The following is a 16,298-nucleotide window of genomic DNA, read 5'->3' on the forward strand; positions in this document are numbered from 1 at the left end:
ACCTGTGGTGGCGCAGTGGATAAAGCGTCAACCTGGAAATGCTGAGGTTGCCAGTTCAAAACCCTGGGCTTGCCTGGTTGAGGCACATATGGGAGTTGATGCTTCCTGCTCCTCGCTCCTCCCCCCTTCTCTCTCTCTCTCTCTCTCTCTCTCTCTCTCTCTCTCTCTTCCCTCTCTATAATGAATAAATAAAATCTAAAAAAAAGGTTAAAATAAAAAAAAGACTTAGAAAAAGAGTACAGGACACCATCATCTGGTTTTTAAGCTTTATGTGAAGGTGCTGGCCAGCAATCTGTCAGAGACAGCTGGTGTGAAAACGCCCATGTCTCTCGCTGCCCCGTGATGTACAGCAGGACCCCTGTGATGTCCAGGAATGTGGGCTTTGGCTCAGCCAGCTGGTGATGCTTGTTTTCTTACAGATGTCCTATATAGCCTAGAGTTGTACAAGGGTCACAAGGCTGATTTGCTCTTTAGTCTTCAACTGTCACTTCTGTGACTAGTCATCCCGACAGTTCTCATGTTCATGCCCACAGCAATGAGGAGTGAAGCTATGAAGGCGTATATTCGACAGAAGACCACTCTCAGATACAGCACTGACAGGTCACTCTGTGTTACTGACCGCATTCTTCTTGGAGGGGGGCCACTGTCCACACTCCCTCCAGCTCCTTTGTTTATACACCGTGGGGGGTCCCAGCCTAACCGGCAATGACAGTGGCCTTTGTTGTTGCAAACTCCCCTCAGATTGCATTTCTTGGGAGGGCAGTGATAATTCATTCCAGCCACAGTACCATTGCAGTGATTATTCAGACAGAATTTTCCACCACCACAGGGGGTACCAGGTCTCACAGCACCAACATCAGTTGTTCCTGTCCCCCGGTGTGACCCCACTCCAAAACACAAAGACCCCTCGAACACACTCTGATGGAATCCAACATGTTCTTGCAGCTTAGGCAGATGAGTGACATTGGTGCACTGTAGGCGTCCACACTGAATGTCTTCCTGAGCACAAGACACAGGATGGAACTGAGCATGAGTCCCACAGTGTCCAAACCTGTGGCCCTTTGTATTGATCACGTAGCAGGCGTCTGGAGCGTTCCGTGCACCTTCACCAAAGATCTGCTTGCAGTGCATGTTGCGGTCAGTACAGTTCCCATGGTAGCAGTAGCCTTCCTCAGTGCACGGGGTTCCATCTTGCAGATAAAAGTCATCAGGGCACATAAAGGTGTGCCCAAGGCAGTACTCCGGAAGGTCACAGATGTTCTGGATTGGTCGGCAGAGCGTTCCTCTGGGCGAGTAGGTACAGTTTGTGCAGCATCTGCCTGTGTTACACACGCTTCCGGGTGTAAAGGTACAGTCAGCGTTGCAGCAGGGGTTGTGATGACACTGCTTGAAGGATCCACAGTCACAGTGCTCAGCTTCATCCACCACAGAGTTTCCACACCGAACATATGTCAGGCTTTTATTGTGATAGATAAAGTCAGTATTGAACAGACAACTTTCAGTATAAGGGGCAATATGCTGTACGTGCCCAAAGGAGCAGTTACTGAAGGCGTCTGTCAGTACTGGGTATCTGGACATGATGCAGGTGGTTCGTCTTTGACAAACACAATATTTATTATCATAATAGATACCATAATTTCTTGCAATATGTTGGGTGGCTATAATAGACAACAATAAATAATGTCTGCCTAGTTGACCAACCATGAGGAGATTACGGACCGAGCACAGTCCATATAGGGAAGGCTGAAAAGTAATGTCTTCGGGCTTGTCTTTAACCACAAGCATGGATGAGTGTGGCTTAAAAATATTATAAATGTTCTTTGCATAATAGTCATGAAAGAAACTCCCTGGCACCTGAAAGTTGTCCATTGCAGTTGGATCTGCTGTATTATAAATGATCATTAAACTGACATAGTATCTCATATCAAGACCTTGGAGCATGGAATCAACTATGCTAGCTATATTTATCAGATACTGGGCGCATTGTGACACATTGCTGAATAGAGTATACGTTGATCTAGAACTCATTACACAGCCTTTTATATTCATTTTATGTGATGAATAAAGCTTACTACTGATCCTGGGGGCTGCACTGGCGTTGGCTGGAGAGAACAGGGGGTGCCTCTCTTCCTTGTACCCCAGAGAGTACATGGGTCCTATTGCCTTGGTGTCTGCCACTATCTGGGAAACCAGATGTTCAAAGGTTCGGGAGTCCTTGAGGGGTTTGATTTCATAGGCAAGGTCATCCACCTTCATAATACCTTCTAGGCCCCCATAGCACATGTCCACAGTGACCATGGAAAGAGGAACCCCCTCCAGGTAGCCAAGGTAGTAGCAGTCAAGGGGGACGAAAGGGTACTCCTCCTGTAAGGCCCCCTGGTCATCCTGAGTCATCATCAGCAGATCTCTGGACATAAACAGTTTCTTGTGCCTCAGGCGGATAACGTGTCTCCGGCCCCCGAACCTCAGACTGTAGGAGAGCCAGCCTGGCACCTGACCGCCTTTGCCATGGTGCACTTGCTTCTGGGGAATCACCACCTCAGAGGAGATGTAGCGCCATGACGGTCGACCTGGAGAACCCTGGACTGGAGACCACACCACCCAAAGCACTGGTAGCAAGGAGGCTGCCCACAGGGGGACCGAGTCCTCAGCCAGCCTCATGTCCTGCTTGGGGACAACCATCAACAGGAATAGAGAAAGACAGGGCTTTCAGGCGGGTCCCTACCACCTAACCAGGCCACAAGCAGATTGTGACATAGAACCTTCCCTGGGCCTGTCAGCTGGGGTATAGGTAACAGTCACAGGGTGTGGCAGTGGATGGGGCTGGACATGAGCTTCTGAGGTTGAGGGGGGAGGAGAGGTGTCTGTGACGCCCATTGGGGAGTGGATGAGAAGAAGAAAGCAGAGCACATCCGTCTTCCTCTGGATTTGAATATGTGTCTCTGTTACAGCACAGTTACATTGTCTACCAATGCTCACCCACAGGACGCCTGAGCCACTCTCTGTGGGTCGCTGTCTTCCTTGTTACGGGAACCATCTCTGTCCCAGTAGAGCCCAAGCTTTATGTCAATCAGGCATCCCTGATTTAACTTCTCTGTGCAGTGGGACACTACTGCTTATCAGCGGGGCTGGCAGCCTCTTTGAGACTGCTCTTGAGGCAGCTATGAGGATTCTACTTATCAGTGCTGACACTAACTGCCACTGGAGGGAAGACATGACTGACACACAAGTTAGTTGCAAGAATCACAAAGGAAGTTTATTACTCACAAATCCTTTTGGCATGCCTGGGTACAGCTTAAGGGGGCCCCATTGGCATGCTCCTCTCAGCTGTCTTTGGTCAGAGCTCTGAGCAGCATTTAAACAATCCATGTTCATGTAGGATTCTGGGCAACTCCCTCAGCAGGGGGCTCCTCAGCTTTAGTACCTTTTCTGCCAAGGCCCTTTAACAGGTGTCAATCTACAGCATTATTACCTCAAACCACCCTTTTGGGAGTTTCTCAAAGGAAGCCCTTTTTATGTTAATCTACTAAGATGTTACTATTCACTTTTAAGATGTTCCTAGGGAAGCTTCTTGTTTATATTCACTTACAGAGTTATGACATCAAGCCACTTCTTATCTATGTATAACTTCACACACATTCTAACTGGGCCCTGCTCGAAACTCAGAGTCTGTTTATCACATCTGCACACACTAGATTAATACCTATCCAGACAGCATAACTTTATTTAATTTCCTTAATTAAATTTAATATTATATCTTAATTACTTATATACATATCATCCATATTTTGTTATATTTCTATATATTTAATTACTATAACATTATATTACTACAACAATCTCCCTGCTTCTTTGTCATGTGGAGGTAGACTTTGTTAATTTTGTCTTTACAGATGTTGAAATTATTTAATTCTGTAATTGCACGTGTCTTATTTTGGTTTGCAGTTAAGATATTTTCAAACTATGAGCTCCTTCTGACTTTTGCTTTGAGGTTTTTTTGAGCTTAGAGAGTAAAACCTTCCCAGCATTCCATGTGATTGCTTCTTACTGCAGCTGGTGACAACAGAAGACATTTCCAGCCCAGTGTGAACCCAAGGTTGTTTCCGTGGGTCCCTCCGTGTGGTTCTGTCCCGGCCTTTGGTAGTTTCCTCACCTGCATGTGCTGGTCCTCTCTCAGCTAAAGACACATGGGCCTTTGCTGGGGCCTGATGTGAAGGAACTAAAATTTCACATATTTTTGTCCAATTCTGTATTTTTCAATGAGAGGATGGAAAATTCATGAGCAGGTTGTAATAAGAAGCCACTGATTTGTTTTGTATTTTTATTCCTTCACAGGGTGACAATTTCCCTTTTAGCTAAAATGTATTGTAATAAGGTGTCAAAAAACTTTAAAATTTAGTAATGGCAATGTCCTTTTAAAGAGGAAAAGTCAGGTTTCTTGCCCCCTCCTTTCTGTGGAGAATGGAGGAAGAATGCAGAAGTTTTCTGGCTTACAAGGATAAATGGGTCATTTAGTCATAATTTAACTATAGTTGTCTGGAAGAACTGAGGCCACTACTTGCTAGACATCGAAGAAGATAAAAGTTTTCTGAAAACTTCCTCTTCCCCTTCAATAAAATCCTATAGGAGACAATGTATACACATCCTACACTGATTTTAACTCTTCCTCCCCTCCGGGAGGCCTGAGCATAATGTATATACCTCTAGACAAAGGGATTATGAGCCCACTCCCCTTGCCTGAAAGACCTGCATGTGCTTTTTAATAATTATTCCCTTTGAAATTCTTTATATGTATAACACATGTAAACTAAAGCTAGCCTCAATAATTTTAGCAAAAGTGATTTCCTATTTCCTTAATCTAAGCTAAAACTTTTCGCTGTTGTGGCAATGACCCTAGAAAATTTGAGAATGTTTTTAATATGTAAAATAACATTTATCACTATTGTGTTACCTTGTAAGTTTTAATGTGTAGGAATGTTTTTTTTTCTTTTAATAGATCCTATAAATATTGTAAGCTTCTTAATAATTGACTATTGTGTCATACTCCCCTCCTTTTCCCCCCAACCTGTATGTGATTAAGTCTATATAACTAGCCTCAGAGCTATATTCAAGGCTGCACAATTTGGGTTAGATATACCCCGTGTAAGTCATATGTAGCCGGCTTATTAATAAATCTCCTCCTAAAATTTCTTCTGTATCCTGCCTTGGTGTCTCTATGTAACCCACAGAATTAAGGTACAGTACATTTGGGGGCTCATCTGGGATGTTAGTGTTCCGCATCACTGGGTAGAGACACCTGGACCAGCTGGCCTCTCCGGAGGATTGCCTGACCCCAATAGATCTCTAGAAGGGGCTCCCCCTGAGACGTTCCAGGGCTCCAGTTTTCCTAGGACAACTTCTCAGCAGACATCTATGGTTCCTAAATTTGACGATTCAGCAGATAAATCAAGGAGTGTAAATTTTGACCTCCAGAGTTAAGTAAGGCAAATCTTTTGCTTTACCGAATTCTAGCTTTTTGTCTGTTTTGAATTATAGCTTTTCTGTTTGTGACTAGTCAGTTTGAAACTATTGCATGAAGGATTGAACGTGATCAAATTCACACAATGGGCTCTCCAAGACCAAGATGTTGGGGAGAGTTTGAGTCCTGCCTTGAGTTTTTTTTATTTAGAAAATTAAATTTAACAAGATAACATAGATGAACAGGAGTTTCATAAAAACATCTCTTTAGCATTTTAACAGTTGCTTATGTTGTACACCCATCACTCAAAGTCAAACCGTCATTATTCACCGTATATTTGTCCCTCTTTACTCCTTTCCCTCCATCACCACCCCTCACTCCCTTCTTCTGGTAACCACTTCACTCTTATCTATGTCCATGAGTGTAAGTTTTATATCCCACTTATGTGTGTAATCAAACAGTTCTTAACTTATTCTCAGTGTGTTTTAGAAGTATTTTTAATGATAGATTTTTAGAAAAAGAGTGAGAGAGAGGCACAGAAGCATTGCTTTGCTGTTCCACTTATTCATGGGGTCATTAGTTGATTTTTGTATGTTCTCTGACCAGGGATTGAATCTGCAACATGACATGTCAGGATCACACTGTAACCAAGTAGCTACTGGCCAGAGCCCATTTTTCATTGCCTTATAATTTGTCAAGTGTAGGTCTTTTACAATCTTGGTTAAATTTATTTCTAAATATTTTTTGAGCAATTTTTGTGAATGAAAGTGTTGCATTAGTTTCCATTTCTGATAGTTAATTATTGGTGCATAAAAGTGCAACGGAATGCTGCAGATGTGTTTTGTATCCCATTGCCTTACTGAACTCATTCCTCAGTCTGTTAGTGTCCCGGAATAGTCTATAGGGATCTGTATACACAGTATCATGTCATCTGCAAACAGTGAGGGCTTTACCTCTTCCTTTACACTTTGGATGCCTTTTATGTTTCCTTCTTGCCTGATGTCTGTGGCTGAGACTTCCAGTGCTAAGCTGAACAGGAGTGGGGATAGTGGACATCCTTGTCTTGTTTCTTATCTTAAGGGAAACTGCTTTAGTTTTGCCCACTAAGTACTATGTCTGCTGTGGTTCTGTTGTCTATGGCCTTTATTAGGTTGGGGTATGTTTCCTCTATTTACACTTTGCTGAGAGATTTTATCATCAACAGGTACTGGATTTTATAAAATGATTTTCTCCATCTATTGATAGGATCGTGTGGTATTTATTACTCATTTTATTTATATGCAGTGTATTGATTGATTATAAGTAGCATGCTGATTGATTGTATGTAGCACGTTAATTAATTTGTAAATACTGTACCACTCTTGCATTCCTGAAAGACATTACACTTCTTTTTTTTTTTTTTTTTGTATTTTTCTGAAGCTGGAAACGGGGAGAGACAGTCAGACAGACTCCCGCATGAGCCCGACCGGGATCCACCCAGCACGCCCACCAGGGGCATCGCTCTGCCGTGAGCGACCAGAGCCACTCTAGCGCCTGGAGCAGAGGCCAAGGAGCCATCCCCAGTGCCCGGGCCATCTTTGCTCCAATGGAGCCTTGGCTGCGGGAGGGGAAGAGAAGAGACAGAGAGGAAGGAGGGAGGCGGTGGAGAAGCAAATGGGCGCTTCTCCTATGTGCCCTGGCCGGGAATCGAACCCGGGTCCCCCGCACGCCAGGCCAACGCTCTACCGCTGAGCCAACCGGCCAGGGCGACATTACACTTCTTGATGGTGTATGACCTTTTCAATGTATTTTTGTATCTGGCTTGCTAATATTACATTGAGAATGTTAGCATCTATGTTCATCAGGGATATTGGCCTAATTTTTTCTTTCTTCGTAGTGTCTTTATCTGGTTTGGGAATTGAGATATAGTTGGCCTCCCAACATGAGCTTGTGACTTTTCTCTCCTCTTGAATAATTTTGGAAAAGTTTGAGAAGGCTAATTGTTTGTTGTACTTTGAATGTTTGATAGAATTAACCTGTGAAGTCATCTGGTCCAGGATTTTTGTTTACTGATAATTTTCTTATTACTGCTTCAATTTCACTGGTGTTAATCATGCTATTCAGGTTCTCTGATTTTTCCTGATTTGGTTTGAAAGATTGTATGTCATTAAGAATTAATCTATATCATATAGCTTGGTGCAGTCACTGTGGAAAGCAATGTAAAGTTACCTTAAAAAGTTAAAAATGAACACACCTCTTTTATTGAACCTAGAGTTCCATTTCTGGGAATATTTTCAAAAAATCACAAAACACTAATTCAAAAGGATATATGAATCTGTATGCTCATTGCAGGATTATTTACAATAGTCAAGATCTAGAAATAACCCACATGTTCTTCTCTAGATGTGTGGACATAACGATTATGGTACATTTATGAAATACTAATCAGCCATAAAAAGAAGGAAATGTAACCATTTGCAACAGCATTGATAGACCTAGAGATTATTTTGATAAGTGAAATAAGCCAGTCAGAGAAGAATAAGTACTGTATGATTTCACTTTCACATAAAAAATATTGAACTGGAGAGGCTGTGGAGAAAAAGGAACCCTCATCCACTGTTGGTGGGAATGTAAAGTAGTACAACCATTATGGAAGAAAGTATGGTGGTTCCTCAAAAAACTGAAAATAGAACTACCTTATGACCCAGCAATCCCTCTACTGGGTATATATCCCCAAAACTCAGAAACATTGATACGTAAAGACACATGCAGCCCCATGTTTATTGCAGCATTGTTCACAGTGGCCAGGACATGGAAACAACCAAAAAGCCCATCAATAGATGACTGGATAAAGAAGATGTGGCACATATACACTATGGAATACTACTCAGCCATAAGAAATGATGACATCGGAACATTTACAGCAAAATGGTGGGATCTTGATAACATGATACGAAGCAAAATAAGTAAATCAGAAAAAAACAGGAACTGTGTTATTCCATACGTAGGTGGGACATAATAGTGAAACTAAGAGACATTGATAAGAGTGTGGTGGTTACGGGGGGGAGGGGGGAATGGGAGAGGGATAGGGGGTGGGAGGGGCACAAAGAAAACAAGATAGAAGGTGACAGAGGACAATCTGACTTTGGGTGGTGGGTATGCAACATAATTGAACGACAAGATAACCTGGACTTGTTATCTTTGAATATATGTATCCTGATTTATTGATGTCACCCCATTAAAAAAATAAAATTATAAAATAAAAAAAAAAAAGAAAAACAAAAAAAAATATTGAACTACATAAAGTAAGAAACTAAACAGAAACAGACTCATAGATACAGAAAACAAAATGACAGCTGTCAGATGGATGAATGTTGAGGGGCTGGGTGATAATGGTTAAAAAATTAAGCAAAGAAAAAACATATGCACACAGACAACAGTGTGGAGACTGCAGAGGAGGAAGGAGGGAGGTAAGGAGTGTATGGAACATCGATCTGTTTCTCTATGTGCCCTGACTGGGTATCGAACCAGCAACCTCTGCACTTCCAGATGATGCTCTAACCAACTGAGCTAAGGTAAGGAGTGTAGAGGGGATAACTGGTGATGGAGGAGACTTGCTTAGGAGTGGGGGACACACAATGCAATATACAGATGATGTGTGGTGGAATTGTGCACCTGAAACCTGTATGGTTTTATTAACTTATGCTACTCCAATAAATTCAATAAAAAAATTTAAAACTACAAATGCAATTCCAAATTAGATGAGTAGATGGCAGAGGCGGGATTTCATCATTGCATTACTCCTTGTTGCTATTTGAATTTGCCATAGCAAAAGAGAAAATAAGATGCCAGCCACATGGAGCTGGGAGAGCATCCAGTATCTATGATGACACTATTTGCTCAGATCCTGGCTCTCTCTTATTTTCAGGGTTAACAGCCATGTAACATGTAAATGTTTATTGTGAAAACACATCCAGAGAGAATCTTCAAATCAGGCAAAAATGATGAGACAATGCCAAGCCCTTTCTGAAAATGAGAGTCAATTACATCACCAGCAATGACGCATTATAAAGATAATCTAAATTAAAAGGAAAAAAAAGAGTGGATATTTTTTAAGGGTCTTGTACATCCACGAGCTCTAGACTTATTGTTGTTGTTGCTAAATACTACCATCAATCAGCTAAACACTAATTTACCTGCTGTTTCACAACCACAGTGTTTCACGCTTCTTCATCCCTTAGTAAATTCTCTGTGGGTCTGGTCCATGTGTCCATACTCACACATGAGTATGACTATCTTAGGCGAGGTTACACATCATCTTCAGCATCATTGGAATGGAGGTCAGTGGACTCTTCAAAGGCTGTTCCTCTATGTTTTCAAGAAATAATCACTGCCCATTGTCCAATGTGCACCGGGACTCCATCAGAGGGAGAGGAGAGGAAAGAAGACACACACACTTGGAGAACTTTCACTGCCCTCAGTGCTCTTGAGGAGCAGTCTTCTCCTCCCTCCTTCCCCAGTGGTTTCCAATCTCTTGTCACATGACTGAGGTGCACACAGCACATGAATGATTAGTCAGCCCTCTGTCAGGTGCTCCTGAGACTCAGGCACCACAGGGACACGATCAGATACAACCTCTGGAAAGATTACAGAAGTGATATTTTTACATTAAAATGCTGAAGATTCAGTAAAACCTTAAACCTCCATGACCAAAGACCTTCCCTAGTGGTACCAATGTCTACTGCTCCACGAGCACCTCAGTCATCTCCTTGTGACCTGTGATGGGAGGACCGAGCATTTATGTATTTTTCTCAGGAACACCTCTCCTTTGTTCCAGGCTGATGTGATGAATCCTAAAAGGTTAATTGACCCTCTCCAATTCTGAAGCTGCCTTCCCACTACATCTGTTTAAACCTCTTATGACTTTCAACTAGAAAATTATGTCTGTTGGAAACAGCAGAGAAAAACTGTCCTTTACCATCACTGAAAGGAAACACATGATGTACTTTTAACAACAAATACTGCAGCTAACCTCCAGGGAGTCAATCCTGTGGTCAGTTACACTACCATCTTAACCTGCTCTGGGTGCTATAGCAACAGACCAGAGCCTGGGTGTTCATAAGCAACAAATTCACTTCTACCAACCGGGAAAATGAGAAATCCAAGAATAGATTCTGGCAGATGTGAGGTCTGCTGGAGCCCACGTCCTAGATGGTTGATTGTCAGCTGTAATCTCAAGGGTGGATGGGGGTGGGGGAGCTTTCTCAGTCCCATTTACTTGGGCACACACCCCGTACAAGAGAACTCCATGCTCATGACCTAAACATGTTTAAAGGCCCCACCTCCTAACTCCATCATATTTGACATTGGGTTTAATGTGTGAACTTTTCAGGATCACCAACATCATGTCCACAGCAACACCTAGGGAATCAATCATAATTATACCCAATTGGAAGGCTACTCCAATAGGGCTCCCCAAACTGAGGATCCTCTTAACCCCCTCGAATACACCTTCTAGTACTCAGGAAGGTAATGTAGCCACAGGTTCCTGCAGTGTGAGAGGCCCTGACACTCAGGGTACCATATTGACTGGACACTGACCCTCAGAAATGTCTAAATTCTTACTGCTGAAACCTGTATGTGTTCTCTTATGTGAGAGGACTTTTTGAGATGATTATATTAGGGATGACCAATTTCAAGATATTGACATGGGGGAGTATCCTGAATTATCTGGTGGGGACATTACTCTAATCACAAGTGTCTTTTGCAATGGATAGCTAACGAAAATCACATTAAAATATTGTCATCATTGAAAGAAGATATTGTGGTGGGATTCCACCTCTCCTTAGTGAATGAGGATCAAGATGACAGCATATGCTGGGGAGGATGGAGACCTGTGGTTGGTGGTCCTGGGGGGAAATTCTAATCATTATGGTAGCAGTTTTGTCTGAATGGTGGCTTGGCCAATGTGGGGACAGGTGGACAGAGATGAGAGAGAGCCTGAGTCAGCACACAGGTGACTGTACTGTACTAGTGTGTCTGCTTGAGGGAAATAACTCACAACCACAGGGAGGATGAGAGCACTGAGGATGGTCTGTAGAGAAACAAACTTAGAAAATACAGTAAATTGGTGAAGAAGAGTTTTGTGATAACTGCTGACATGTCATCTGAAAACAGACGTTATAGCCTCATTTGATGTCTTCAGTGAGAGTATGAGAAATTAGAGCCACAGAGAAGAAAGAGTGTCCTTCGATGAAGGTGAGAGCTTTGAGAGGAAACCTTGCTCCCACAGGAAACTCCTTCCTTCCCCACCTCCCTCTGCACCTGCCCCTGGGGCTGGTCTCAGGCTCCGTGGGTCCGGAGCGCCCCCTGGTGTCCTGAGCGCCCCCTGCAGCCCGGCCCTCTCGTTCCAGCAGAAAGGTTTGTGTCTGGGCTCACACTGACTTCCCCTCGCTGTGTCTCGCACAGTAATACACGGCTGTGTCCTTGGCTTTCAGGCTATTCATTTGCAGATAGGCTGTGCTTTTGGAATCATCTCTTGAGAAGCAGAATCTGCCTTTCACAGATGCAGTGTATTCTTTCGTGTGACTGTTGGCTTTGTTTCTAATACAGTATAACCTATTCACTCCAGTCTCTGTCCTGGAGTTGGTGGATCCAGTTGATATAAGAGTCACTGAACGTGAAGCCACAGGCCTTGCAGGAGAGTCTCAGAGACCCCCCCCCCCCCCAGGCTGTTGAAGATCACCACCAGACTCCATCACCTGCACTTCACATCGGACAGTTGGAGAAATGACAGACTCATTAGGATAGGGTCCACACACACAACATACACTAACACACACAAGTCTCCAGTTTCTCTGTAATGTTACCATGTAAAAGGATCAACACTAGAGCCCAGTTCAACCCCAACTTCATGGTGCTTTCTGTGGGTTAGCTCCTGGGTAAATAAAATCAGCAAAGTCCCTGGGGCAGTGGCTGCTCTCCCAAAGCTGCAGGGGCAGGGCTAGGATGGGGCTATAAGCACATGGAGCTTCCTATTTGCATGCACTCCTCCCCTTAGGGAGAGAAGTGAAGTCATTGGGTGAGACTACCCCTAAACTCAGAGGGACAAGCACCCTCTTTTTGAGAGTGGATATTTTTTTTTTTTTTTTTTTTTTTTTTGCATTTTTCTGAAGCTGGAAACAGGGAGAGACAGTCAGACAGACTCCCGCATGCGCCCGACCGGGATCCACCCGGCACGCCCACCAGGGGGCGACGCTCTGCCCACCAGGGGGCGATGCTCTGCCCATCCTGGGCGTCGCCATGTTGCGACCCTCCTGGGTGTCGCCATGTTGCGACCAGAGCCACTCTAGCGCCTGGGGCAGAGGCCACAGAGCCATCCCCAGCGCCCGGGCCATCTTTGCTCCAATGGAGCCTTGGCTGCGGGAGGGGAAGAGAGAGACAGAGAGGAAGGCGCGGCGGAGGGGTGGAGAAGCAAATGGGCGCTTCTCCTATGTGCCCTGGCCGGGAATCGAACCCGGGTCCTCCGCACGCTAGGCCGACGCTCTACCGCTGAGCCAACCGGCCAGGGCAAGAGTGGATATATTTTTAAGGGCCTGGTTCATCCATTAGCTGTTGACTTAAGCTGTTGTTGCTAAATACTACCATCACTCAGCTAAATGCAATTTAATTCACATGCTGTTCTACATCAGCGTTTCATGCTTCTCCATCCCATAATAAATTCTCTGTGCATCCTCGTTCCATGTGTTGATACACACAAGGAGAACTTCCTCACCATCTTCAGCATCCTAGAGCTGGATGTTGGTGGGCTCAGCATGAGCTGCTCTTTTGTGGTTTCAAGAAATAATAACTGCCCATTGTCCTTCTGTGCACCGGGACTGCATCAGAAGGAAAGGTGAGGAAAGAAGACACACACACACACACATTTGGAGAACTTTCACTGCCCTCAGTGCTCTCTGGGGGCAGCCTTCTCCTCCCTCCTCTCCCAGTGGTTTCCAACCTCCTGTCAGGTGACTGAGTGCACACAGCACACGAGTCATCAGTCAGCCCTCTGTCAGGTGCTCCTGAGATTCAGGCACCACATGGACATGATCAGATACAACCTCTGGAAAGATTGCAGAAGTGACATTGTGACCTTAAAGTATTCAAGCTTCAGCAAAATCTTACATCTCTGTGAACAGAATTCCTCCCTAGTGTCACTAATGGCCACTTCTTCACGAGCAACTCTGCCATCTCCCTGTGACCAGGTGATGGGAGGAATGAGCATTTATGTATTTTTCTCGGTCACACCTCTACCTCACTCGAGGCTGATGTGTTGAATCCTAACACTGACCTTCCCCAATCCTGAAGCTGCCTTTCCATGACGTATGATTGAGCCTGTTCTACTCTTCAACCAGGAATGTTGTCTGTGCCTCAAACATCAGAGAAAAACCGTCCTGGAACATCGCTGGAAGGAAACTTGGATTGTGTGCTGACAGTTTCCTGAGCTCACATAACTCTGCATTTTTCTTCCTCCATGAGCGATAACCTTCCTTTTGTGCAGGAGAGATTGTTTCTCCTAATAAAATGAAAATTTGAAAATACAGAGCCATCACTGGTAATCAGATGATCAGAGATCTTGAGAGACTCCCGGGGAAACTGTTACGTGGAGAGGGTCGCGCCCCCCTTCAGGGGAAACAGCATAAACAGCACCTGCAAGTGCAGATGAAGCCGCGGCTCAGAATCGGTGTGTCCCGAGCGCCACCTGGTGTCCAGCCTGTGCATTGCAGGGGGGGTCCTGTGCAGGCTCACAAGGCTTGGCCCTCTCAGCGTTCTAGTTCAGCATTAAAGTCTGTGTCCTCACTTTAGATTGCTGCCTCAGGGACATCTATGGTCACCTCTGAGAACCGCCTTTATCAAATCCCAACGACTCTGCAATGAGACCCCAATGCACAGCTTTATGAGCCACTGGAGATTCTTTTCCTGGAGCTGCCAGATGACCTGACATAGTGGACAGTCCCCTGGGTCTAGATGATGTCAGCCTGACTTCGGGGTCTGTTATGTCCTAAGGATCCTCCACACTAAAGTCTCATCTGTGTATCTCCACATGTGGCTCTAATCCCACCTCACTACGACTATTCAATAAATCACGCAGCACACACACACACACACAAACACACACAGGGATTATTTTAAAGTAACAGACTTGTAATTTCCCCTCTACCTTGTACCTAGCATATGGGAAGCGCCCCTACACTACCCTCACCTAGTGAGGGACCCACTTTGACAAACAGAACAAAGCAAACAGGATTAACGTGAAGGCTGGAAAGTGTTGACAAGTTGGCGTTTCCTTTTCTTCCAGAACCTGGGACCTGCAGATGCCACAGTGAGAAGGTCCTGGCTTGTCCTGGGGAGGCTCAGACTTAGAACACTTCACTTCCTTGACATTGGTGTTCTTGACAAACTTCTACTTGGCTCCTGCTAAGGGATGCCTATCAGGCAGACATAGCAGTGTCCAGAGGGAAGAGCAAAGCTTTTCAGATTCTGACAGGCCAGAATCCACATTCCACTCTCTGCGAGCACAGTGAGGAGGACCTGCGGGAGTCCATCACCATCACAGTGTGGGGAGGGGAGGGGAGGTTAGCACTGTGCGGGGTCCAGAAGTCACAGAACAGGGCTGGAATGTGGACCTGCAGGACATTAGAGAGCACAGAGAAAAATCAGTGCAGCCCTCAAAATACATCGGTGATGACATTATGTTTGTACAGTGACTATACCTTTCAGCTAAAAGGGAATTGTCACCCTGAGAAGGAATCAATATACAAAACAAACCAGTCACTTCTTATCACAATCTGCTCATGAATTTTCCATCCCCTCATTGAAAAATACAGAATTGGGCTAAAGTAGGTGAAATATTAGTTCCCTCACATCAGGCACCAGCAAAGACCGATTGTGTCTTTAGCTGAGAGAGGACTAGCACTGTTGTAAATTACCATACTTTACTTCCGCGGGTTTATGTAGAGACACTGTAAAGCCAGTAGCTACGACCATCATCACAGCCACCTGGCCTTTGCATTTGATTCAGACAGACGGTAATGAAACAGAGCCAAGAACTGGTGGGCCATTAACTCTAATCCTAGCTTGCACCCGGTGGGCAAGAAATTCACACAGTGGGAAAACACTTCCTTTCCATTCAGGGGTCCCAAAGCCACTGACTTATCCGAGTTTCCTAGAATCAAAGGTATCTACCTCACCAGCCTTATTCACCTCTGTTCCCCATCTCCTTCTCTCTGTATAAACTCTGCACAAATTGGCTTCTCCTTCAGCACTCCGCCATCTTGGCTGCTTCTCCTCTCCTCTATGTTGCCTTTCTCTGCTCTCTTTTATAATGTAGAAATTAAAACCTTTAATCCAATATACAAACAAGGAAGCTTCTGATATAAAGCCATTTATCTGAGGCATAATGAAATTCCTTCTAAGAGTGCACTACCCCTTATCATGCAACAGTCAAAGGTGTGGGGAAAAGCTTAGTTTTAAAACTAAACCTTAGGCTATCAGGATCCTGCCTGCTTATAGCCTGTCTCCCACACCCAATGCAAACTATAAACGATCAAGCATATATATCATATTTACAAACTTATTTGACCAACAGACACCAAGTCCAGATGAACTTTGAAGGTTTTTTTTTTAAAGGAGGAGATTTATTAATATGCTGGCTGCATATGACTAACATGGGGCATATCTGACCCAAACCAATGGAGCCTCGAGTATATCTCAGAGGCTGGTTGTTGGGCAGATAAAATATATTACAGTCACTTTGTTAAAGATGGCACTGCCCACATTGAAGCCTGTCACCCAGGTGATGATATTGCTTGCTCTTCTT

General features: G+C 44.3%; 1 protein-coding gene across 1 annotated transcript; it reads right to left on the bottom strand.

Moving 5' to 3' along the window:
- Positions 1–477: 477 nt before the first annotated feature.
- Positions 478–2,831, bottom strand: LOC136334100 (disintegrin and metalloproteinase domain-containing protein 20-like). The gene is given in 2 exon segments (XM_066273885.1): positions 478–2,666; positions 2,669–2,831. Coding segments are annotated over 2 exon segments (2,352 nt in total).
- Between the last annotated feature and the right edge of the window lie 13,467 nt (positions 2,832–16,298).

This window comes from Saccopteryx bilineata, chromosome 4, assembly GCF_036850765.1.
Source record: "Saccopteryx bilineata isolate mSacBil1 chromosome 4, mSacBil1_pri_phased_curated, whole genome shotgun sequence".
In the NCBI taxonomy this organism is placed as follows: Eukaryota; Metazoa; Chordata; class Mammalia; order Chiroptera; family Emballonuridae; genus Saccopteryx; species Saccopteryx bilineata.